This window comes from Perissodus microlepis, chromosome 6 (assembly GCF_051167445.1).
Source record: "Perissodus microlepis isolate ML-2025 ecotype Zambia chromosome 6, ASM5116744v1, whole genome shotgun sequence".
Lineage (NCBI taxonomy): Eukaryota > Metazoa > Chordata > Actinopteri > Cichliformes > Cichlidae > Perissodus > Perissodus microlepis.
This window is the reverse complement of record NC_140466.1, coordinates 9,048,437-9,058,867: the sequence shown is the minus strand read 5'-3', so window position 1 is coordinate 9,058,867 and position 10,431 is coordinate 9,048,437. Positions and strand designations below refer to the sequence as shown.

General features: G+C 39.9%; 2 protein-coding genes across 2 annotated transcripts; one reads left to right on the top strand and one right to left on the bottom strand.

Moving 5' to 3' along the window:
* The first annotated feature begins 573 nt into the window (after positions 1 to 573).
* Positions 574 to 4,839, top strand: fgf8b (fibroblast growth factor 8b). The gene is made up of 5 exons (XM_084930544.1): positions 574 to 1,334; positions 1,430 to 1,466; positions 2,014 to 2,194; positions 3,647 to 3,753; positions 3,992 to 4,839. The coding sequence occupies exons 1-5, from the start codon at positions 1,276 to 1,278 to the stop codon at positions 4,286 to 4,288; spliced, it is 681 nt and encodes a 226-aa protein (XP_084786670.1). The 5' UTR covers positions 574 to 1,275; the 3' UTR covers positions 4,289 to 4,839.
* Positions 4,840 to 6,077: 1,238 nt separating this feature from the next.
* Positions 6,078 to 10,291, bottom strand: dpcd (deleted in primary ciliary dyskinesia homolog (mouse)). The gene is made up of 6 exons (XM_084930543.1): positions 10,192 to 10,291; positions 8,136 to 8,216; positions 7,905 to 8,029; positions 7,697 to 7,830; positions 7,443 to 7,545; positions 6,078 to 6,983 (listed from the first exon to the last, which is right to left on the bottom strand). The coding sequence occupies exons 1-6, from the start codon at positions 10,253 to 10,255 to the stop codon at positions 6,879 to 6,881; spliced, it is 612 nt and encodes a 203-aa protein (XP_084786669.1). The 5' UTR covers positions 10,256 to 10,291; the 3' UTR covers positions 6,078 to 6,878.
* Positions 10,292 to 10,431: the final 140 nt, after the last annotated feature.

Below are 10,431 nucleotides of genomic sequence, written 5' to 3'. Positions count from 1 at the left end.
TGAAAAGTTGTGGAAGAGTGATTTTGAGTGAGAGAGCATTTGTATCCATGGCAAAGGCTTTAGATGTTATGTGAAAACCATTCTGTGTCATGCGTTCACATGGAATACATATTACTTACATATGTAGGATGAAAAAGTACATCGAGGTGTGTCCTGAGGGACCACCAAACAACCTCTAACCTGCAGTCAGGGAATAGGTTAATGTAACTGTAGCTTTTCTTAAGTACATGCCAAGGATTTTTTTTTTCAAGGGGACATTTCTGCTTTTAGAAAACAAAGTGCACTGACTGCAAGATCAAAACATGTGCGTGAATAAGATTAATGTGTAAGACTGTGATTAAACGCTTGGTTTAAAAGATTTTGAAGGGCCTGTTTTTATTAGATTTCTGTAGATCAGGTCTACCAATTTACCCGCAAATAAGCCGATTTTTTCGTGACAGGATCTAGTTTATATTTCATCTCATAAGGTGTTTAATTATAAAGTCAACTCATTGATGAATGCGGTGTTTATGGATTTGCAACCAAATAGTTGCAGGCTAAGTAACTTAACAAGTATTCGGTTTCAACTTGGCTCCAGGCTGAACGCTCCGCCTGCTCTCACCGAGGATATTGACTTTCCCGCAAGTTAAAGTATTTAAATGTAGAGGGAGACAGATGCTGTATGCGGACTGGAGGCAACCACAAGAAATACACGTGTGGGAGGAAGGTTGAAGCAGGAGCTTTACTATCTGCGCATCTTATAGAAAGACAGTTGTGGTGACATTGCTTGAAAACTTTAAGCAAACTGAGCGGCGCTAGCATTCGTGATATTCATTCACTAGTTTTCCTTCATATCGAATCACCTTTCTTTTTAGGAAACCCACGGTAGGCTACGCATCTTATCGCTGGTGCGTAAAGATCTGTGCGTAAAACTAAAACTCTTCACTGCGGTGACAAAGCAAGTCAAGTGGGATTCATTCTACTTTAAATCTTCATTGTTGAACAACTGAGTGTCACAAAGAGGATTTAATGGAGGTGGTTTGGTGAAAGCGACGCTTTCTCGGGACTTTAAAGTTTGGATTAACGCTTTTAAATCGTCCATTTTTTTCCCCTATCCTATAAGTAGAATGGAGCGTAGATGCCGTACCTGTATGGGACCCTGACAGTTTTGGATCTCTTAATTGCCACGGGTATCACTTTCTATGCGTAACAAGAGGGGGATAAAACTGAGCTGAAATCCCCTTCAGGAGCAACTTTATTTCCGAGAGCTTCCAGCAGCGAATCAGTGGAGTATTCATGAAGCAATATTTGAACTATTACAAGATGAGGCTGAGAACTTCGAGGTTAGGTTATCTGTAAGTAAAACATCTTTTTTCATGTAGCTCTCTGTGTAAATCATACATTCTGAGCAACAAGTTAAAGCTTTTAATTGATTTTGTCTTTGCCGCAGGTTACTTCAGTTCACGGCGCTTTGCTTTTACGCACAGGTAACGCACACTTTCACTTCAATAAAAAAATACACTAACGCTGCATAAAGTTCTATAGGCTAATTAATTTGAACAAAACTTAACAGGTACCAAAGGCGCAGTGCTTAGCAGCTTATAGCCCACTCCCTCCACCTCTCCAATAGGCTGCAATAACAATGAAAACATTTTATTATGAGTGCTATGGCAATTGGCAACAATTCAAACATCTTGAAAAGCGGTAAGCTCCAGCCTAAAAGGTAATTGTTAAAACACATGTGGACGGCGAACGGCTGAAATGAGGGGAAAAGAGAAAGTCATGAAGGGGTGAAAGATCAACGGTGGTAAAAAACAACCTACAGAGTGAAATGTCATCCACGAGGTTTCTTGAAAGCATCTCCGAAAAGACTCAAAATAACCCAATTTTATTTTGGGTTTATTTAAAAATGACTAATGCTATGATGAACTGTTGGCAGGGGCCTTGGCTCAGTGACTTGACGGGCTTTTTATTTCCAGACAGGTGAAATAAATATTTTGCCTTGACGTGTTCGGGGTGTTTTTTTCTCGACAGAACACCGTGCAGTCCCCTCCGAATTTCAAGCACCACGTTACCGAGCAGAGCCGGCTATCGGACCGGATGAGCCGCAGGCTGACCCGAACCTACCAGCTGTACAGTCGCACCAGCGGGAAACACGTCCAGGTCCTGGCCAACAAGAGGGTGAACGCCAACGGAGAAGACGGAGCGGCACACGGTTAGATACAAGTGATCGCTAAATAAGACCAGCAGGGAGGACTAAATCTTATAGTTAAAAAAACAAAAATATATTTATATATTTTGGGGATTTATTTTTAAATAGTTGCTGAATAGTCTCACTTAACCATTAACCTTTCCAAATTTACGCATGCGATAATGTATTTAGGCCCACTGTAGTTTATGTAATAAATAGGTAGTTAAACGATGCACATATGTTAATCCGTTCAGGGGAATCACTTTTTATTGTCTCTAAAATGATCGAGCGACTTTACTTCTTCAAGCCCGTGTGTTATGGCCAGATCAGTCAAACCCCATGACAGTTAAAGGCCATCGTTTCTTACATTTCAGTGCCTTTAAACCTCAGGAAAACAGTAAAATACGAAACATGTTCACCTTACAAACACCGGAATTGTTTAAATTCAATGGCGCGCAGGACGGTGTTGAAAAGCAGCATAAATTATGTCATTTTTGGCCGCCTGTGGAAAACAGTTTGAGCCAGTAGAAACAGAAGCCACAGTTGCAAACATTGTTAGTGGCATCAGTGTTGCCATCTTTTATGTCTTGTGCAGATGAATTATTTCTTAGTGTGTTGGTGTTGCAGAAAGTCTGTGACACCTGTTATGATGGACTTCAGCAGGGACATTTTTCTTAACATTTAACTGGAGGAAAACAGATCTCAAACTTAAAAAGAAACATCATTTCTGTCACCAAAATTTTGGTGCGTCTAGTCATCTTTCCACCACAACCGCCACCATCCATCCACCTCTCAATGCATGATGCCTGCTACTTGGAGGCTGGTTTTATGAGGAATTTTCATTGCTTTACACTCAATGTATGACTCAGTTTACAAGGAGCGGTGAAGTCAGCATCTTCACTTTATACCTTTTCCTCTCCAGTCCTCTCCTGTGTACACTTTTGTCTTTTAAATTTGTTTTGCCTAGACTCACATTCACAGAGAGAGCAAGAGTCAGCCATGCATACACTCTCCACACATCCTAAGTGGGTGTCACTGTTGTAACTGGCCCAAATCTGACCGTTGCTCTGTGCTCGGTGGTTGTGTCTCTGACCGCAGTATTCACTCTCTCCTTTATCCCCAGTCTGTGCTGCATCACAGCACAGCATTTACAGACATTTGAAAACAATCACGCCGTACAAAATCACTATCATTTGATGCTATTTTGGAAGGTTAGCATGCTTTGTTAAAGGTGGCTGCTGGATTACAAAAAAGGGCTTAGAGAGAATTTATGTCATCTTTAGTAGACTGGCCATGATTTTTTTTTTTTAGAAGACTTTGATATTCTTTAATGCTGATGATAAATTTTCATATTCTTTCTGCCATGCATTAAAAAAACCCAGAAAAAAGAAATGCAGAGGTCGTTTGTCTGCATGCTTGCACCGTGACCTGACTGTATCATCTCATTATACGCATTTGCTTTCTTTGTCTATGCAGCTAAACTGGAAGTGGAGACGGATTCTTTTGGAAGTCGCATTCGTATTAAAGGGGTGAAGACAGGATATTACATATGTATGAACAAGAAGGGGAAGTTGATCGGCAAGGTAATCTGGAAATAATAGTTCTGTGGCTGCATAAGACGACAGCGACATTGTGAAGTGTTCCTTGGAAATGTATTTTCCAGATTTCAAGCTTATGGCAATACATTGTTGAGACTCGTTCAAAGCCAGAACAAATTAGATTTTGAGAGATATTTCATTGTCTGGAAATAAAGATGGTGTTTCTGAGTCCTGGAGATTGTCCAAATGTGTCTCAGCTTCTCGTGTCTTTTTCTTTCCTCAGCGGAAAGGGCGAGGCAAGGACTGCATCTTCACCGAGATTGTTCTGGAAAACAACTACACTGCACTCCAGAACGCCAAGTACGAGGGCTGGTACATGGCTTTTACACGCAAGGGCCGCCCCAGGAAGGCCTCCAAGACCAAGCAACACCAGAGGGAGGCCCACTTCATGAAGCGTCTACCCAGGGGGCACTTGCTGAGTGAGAAGAGACCGTTTGATGTTCTTCCTCTCCCTGTCCCCGCGCACCCTTTCAACAAGCGGACTAAACATTCCCACCACCAGCGCTCAGGGGGACGCTGAGGACTGAAACCACTGAGGGAGAACCGTGGATGAACCAGCACGGAAGAACCACTACAAGAGAAAACCATGTGCTTCATGCAAACTAACTTTTCCTGTCAAGTGCCAATACACTTTTTGCCTCATTTTTGGATTCGATATATAATTTTTTGTTGTTTTTTGTACTGGCTTGTATGTAAACATTGACTATCTAATCTGTTAGATTTTTTCCAATTCAGACAAACTGTAGAACGCTTATTTTCTTATTAAATCAGGAGGCATTTAAAGTACAGGAGAGCTCAACAATAATTTCACGAATGAAAACCCTTTGTTAGAAGTTAGTCAGCTCAGCAACAAAGAATGTTTAAATGAGTATAATGAAGCTAGACACGGCAGCTATCTGTGGTTACAGCATCTGACTTTCAGCTGACATGCTATCTTGCCTTTATGAGGCCATTTTGGAGACTATGTAACCTGTTTTTTTTTCTACATATATAAATATATTTTTACTGTAAAAATGTAAATTACATCAAATGATGGAAATATTTATTGTAGAGTGTATATTAAAACCACTAAAGAACGACATCACAGGCTGCTCTGGTTTTCTCTTGTGTGTTTATATTGGGATGGAAAGCTAGCGTGCGATGCTGGTATCCCCCCAAAACTGCAGTTCTCTCCACCTTCTTCTTCAAGCTGGAGACCCAGATAACTGAGAGGCAATATCTGTGACAGGCTACTGAATTCAATGTGCTCAGCAAGTGAGACTTGGGCCTGAATGGCCCGAGCTATGCATTAAAAGCGATGAGGTCAGCCCACCATTTTGGCCCAAACAAAGGTTACCACCATGTAGTTGCATTTCTCACGATCGCACACCGTAACCCTCTGATCAAATGGGCCCTTTGTGAAACCTCATATAAAAGGGCATGTTATACAATAGTGGGTTCGAATAATAACACGAGGAGGGGTCAGTTATCAAAAAGGAAGCCAGTCACACAGGGAGGGGTAAGGGGTTTTGAGGGGGGGAGGTGGCGAGGCAGCGAAGAGGGAGTTGAGGGGTTGCAGAAAAAGCACCAGGGCTTGTGTGGCAAACTGTGGCATCAACTGAAAGAGGGGGAATGGCTGGGAATAGGCATTCGGCAATGAAAGGGAGGCAGGAAAGAAACCCTCTTCCCAGAAGCAGCTGAGCATGACCATCAGAGGCCAAATGACAGGGGAGGAAGAAGACCCTGAACAGAGCTCCCACAATGTTGGAGCTGGATGTCCAATTTGTTAGCTGTGAGCTGCTGCAGGAATTTGTTTTGACAGTAGATGAAGCTCTGAGAACAGTTAATTATTAAAGAAAATTAAGACTTCTAAATGAACGCTACTCAGCAGCAGAAACCTTCATTATGTTTAATATAATCAGAATCAACATTTGGCACCAAGACCGAACTATCAAACGCTACGTACGAATTTATTTTTGTCATTTTGACAGTCAGGCCCCTCACAAGAATTTACAAAGCGACAGGGCCAGCTGGTTTTGAAACGTTTTCTTATATTTTTGTTCTTTCCATCTGGATGAAGACAAAGCACAATAGTGAGAGAGAGAGAGACCTGTGGTTTTGTCTCTGCTTTCTGCACTTGCTCTTTGGGTTTGGACAAGTGGTAAAAAATGCAAGGAATCACAAGGTTCAAACAATCTATATTTAAATGCCATTGTCTCCTTTAAACACACTACTTCTTTTGTTGTCCACTGTCTAAGTATTCCTCACCAGCCAGGGGTTTTTTTTGGTTTTTTTTTCTTTAATTGAACTCGGATTAAAAAAAAAAAAAATAGAGAAATACCCAACTTTAATAAACCTCATTCAGCGTACAGTATACACAAACATTTCAGTTTCTCAAAGATATAAAATCTCAGCTTCACATTCCTTCACGTTAAACAAACAAACAAACAAAAATTTCATAGAAATTTGAAATAAAGCTCTGCAAAAACAGTTGCATCTAATTCTTACTTATGTCTACGGCACTTTGGACATAGACCACTAAGTCAGAATCGCCTTCTCTTGTAAAGGAAAATGGTAACGCAAGTTTCAGTAATGGCTTTCAGGGTGGCCCACTACATACAAGGAACATGAGGGTATTCATTTAACACAAATGGGATGTCTTCGTAACTGTGACCTCGGAACGAACAGGGATGAAGCCTTGTGTGTTTTGAGTGTTTTACAAGGACATCAATGGAAGGAGGCCGGTAGGTTATGTGACCCCCCCCCCAACAAAACTTCTCCACAGTAGGTTTGGTAAAAAGAAGAAAAAACAGATTCTGACATTATTTTTTGTCAGCCAAAGAATTTGGGTTAAAAATTAAACCACAAAGTTTTTAAATCTACTAATAATATATTTTACTAAATATCACTGTATCAAACATAAATGGCTGGACACATTTCCAGACATATAATTCCACCAAATTAATTAAGACAATTAGACATTAAGCTAAGGGACAAGGCACAGTGAATCTTAATGAAGGGATTAAGTACAGAAGAAATAAATGAGAGCTCATACGTGACTGGAAAATGATGCTGCGAGGTTCTGCTCTAAATGCAACCCAGAATTATTCCCTGGCTCCCACAGGCAGAATTCACTGGGTTTTGCAGTCGACATCCCCGTCAGCACTCCCCTTCAGCTTTTTCAGCTCCTTCAGTAGCTCTTGTTCAAGGGTTAAGATCTCTTTGGGTTTCTTGTACTGGACAACAGAGAAAAAATAATAATAACAGATTTTATTTATGCATATTATTGAGTGTCTTCATAAAAAAGTCTGAAAAAAATGAACACACAAAGTGAATGAAGCAATTATTGTGGGCACGAAAAATAAACGTGGGAAATAAAAAAAAGAAAAGAAACAATTCTTCACTCTCATGATTGGCATATAGTGCTTAAACAATAAAGTGAAACTGTTCTTATGTCTCTTTGCAAAAGAGAGAGATACATTTTCTTTGAATGTGTGGACAAAAACATATATTGTACATATATATTCTTTTAATAACAGTGCAGTTATACCCGTTAAATAGATTCTCTTCAGGCTGGAGCAATTTTAACTTTATCATAAACTGATGATAAAATTGCATAAAATACACACACACACACACACATATACATACATACATATATATCTATCTATCAATTGCTGGTATGCAAAACTTACGCTAACAATTAAAGTGTTGTTGGCATGAGTGAAGCTTAGCGCGGAGTTGTCTAATGGTAGCTGACTGCGGTCGAGATCAGGAATACTGAACTTCTTGTAATACCTGGGAAGACATGGGAAGGATGTCACAAAGCTGAACTGTCGGGACAAACGTATTGTAAACAGTGCCATCTATAGGGAGAATGCAGGGACTTCAATGCAACCAGTGAACAAAACAGAAATAGGTGCACAGATGTGTTCTCATGCATATTTACTTTTTGTTTGAGGTTTTGATGATGATGCATCTCTCAGAGTGATCCACTGAAACACTGAAAACATCTTTGGGGTAGGAAAGGTTGCGGATCCTCCACTGAAAGCTGGTCTTTGTGTCTTTACGCATGAACATGGGCTGCGGAAACAAAATGAAGACAAACTTCACAAATGTAAGATCTAATTAAAACGTTAAGGGGGAAAAACACCTACATTTGAGCTGTTCTCTTTGATCATATCAGACTCCAAAGATGCAACAGGGCCTGTAAGGGGCTCCCCAACCTCCACCAGCCACACGCCCTGAACTCCAAGCGTACTTTTATGGCGCCATTTTCTCACTGAAATGTATCAAATGCTTTATGAGACACAAACTGATCCAATGCATGAAACTGTAGAAATTAACAGCACCATTCAGCTGTGTATAACTCAAAACATGTGGCTTACCAAGGAGCTCATCTGTCTTTAAGTCATATTCTTCTGCCATTTCTTTTCCATCTGTGAAGAGATAGTGGATCTTCCTTTTTCCTGCACAAAAAAGAAGCCAAATTTGAGCCATATAAGCAGATGTGCATCAATTGCAAAACTCTAGGCAAATACCAATGCTGCAAAACAGTTGTCCCAATAGCTGATTCAGATCTTTGTTTTTCAGTCAGTTTATTTTGTTGTTTATTGTTTATTATTTATTTCCAACTATTGTACCAGGAACACCAATATATTCAATCTAAATAATTGACCTGTTTTAAAAAAAATAAATCAGCTCTTCATCACACTGATTTGTGATACTGATTTTTAGTCAAAAGAACCAATATCAACAGATACCAACATTCAGCCAACATACAGGCGAATTCCTAAGTATTAGTAAACAAATTACTCTCTACTCACTACAACAACAGAAATCATGCCAAACCCAACTAAATTAAGTCCTTACCCAGCACTAATTTTGATCATTGTCATGATATATGTAAAATATACTCTCACTGGCCACTCCATAGGTACACCTGTTGAACTGCCTTTCAATGTCAATATCCAATCAGTTAATCACATGGCAGCAGCTCAGTGTATTTAAGCATGTAGACATGGTCAAGATGAGTTGCTGAAGTTCAAACCTAGCTTCGCAATGGGGAAGAAAGGTGATTTAAGTGACTTCAAAAGTTGCACGGTTATCTGTGCCAGACAGGCTGATCTGAGCATTTTCACAAACTGCTGATCTACTGGGATTTTCTCACACATACATTTCTAGGGTTTAGAGAGAATCCAGAGAAAATATCCAGTAAGCAGCAGTTCTCAGCATTAAAATGGCTTGTTGATGCCTGAGGTTAGAAGAGAATAGCCAAGAAGGTCACAGTAACTCAAATGACCACTTGTTACGACCAACATATTCAGAAGAACATCTCTGAACACAGCATGTTGAAACTTGCAGAAGACCATGGTGCATGTCATTCTTGTAAGAACAAGACACTGTGGTTATAATCCATACAGACTCAGAAAAATTGGACAAGAGAGCACTGAGGTTCAGATTAGGGCAGTGTAATTCGGATAACAGAAACAGAATGTGGGTTCAAACGCATGAAAGCATAGAAGCATCATGCCCTGTATCAACGGTTCGTGCTGCAGGTGGTGGGGTAATGTTGTAGGGGATATTTTCCTTGTATACTTTGGGCCCTTTGGTACCAACTGAGCATCATTTAAAAGCCGACTATTGTTGCTGACCGTGTCCATCTCTTTGTAACAATACTGCATCCTCTGACGTCTGTTTCCAGCAGGATAACACATCATGTCATAAACCTCAGGTAATCTCATATTGGTTTCTTGAACGTGATAATGAGTTCACTGTACTAAAATGGCTTTTACAGTGACCAGATCTCAGTCCAGTAGACCAATTAAGGGATGTGATAGAACCTCATGGATGTGCAGTCAGCAAAACTGCACAACTGTGCGATGCTCTCATGTAAATATGGACTCAGATCTTTAAGAACTGCTTTTAGCACTTTATGTAATCTGTGGCATGAAGAATTGAGGCAGTTCTGCCAGTAAGGGGGTAAGGGGAAGTCTCCGGTGTGGGTATATTTTCCTTATAAATTTAGGATCAAACCGTAATTTACAAATAAGAACAACAGGCTTAAATAGTCAAGCAGGTGAACTCACTTAAGAAAGAGAAGTAACAATGTGCGCAGTGCAAATGCCTGACTAGCTGGCCGTTGACATCTAGAGAAATGCACATCTTTACTTTGGACATATTATCTTAATTTTTTACAATTTGGAGCCTAGCTGTTTTACTAAAAAGGCACGCATTTCTTGTAATTTTAAAGCAAAAACAACCTCAATGGAGTTCAATACCACCTGTACCACCTGCTTGTTACCTACTTATATTACATGTTAGGGGTACCGCTATGTGCGAAGTTGAGATGACTGAGTTAAAATGCTTAAAATGAAAGTAATTCTGGGGGAACGAGAAAAACAGGTCTCTGTATTAAAAACACATTTTATTTCTTGCACTTACCATCATGTATTAAAGCCGTTTTCTTTGACGATTTTAGGATATCACTCCAGCTCTGCACAGCCATGTTTCAAACAAATGTTTCTATAGAGCCACTTCCGGATTCAACCCGTAACCAAAGCAACCGCGATAAGTACATTAAGCAAATTACAAAAGTATTTATATAATAGGTAAAAAATTATCAATGAATTTACTGGAATCAATTATTTTTTTCAATCAAAACATAATATGTCACTTCAGGGA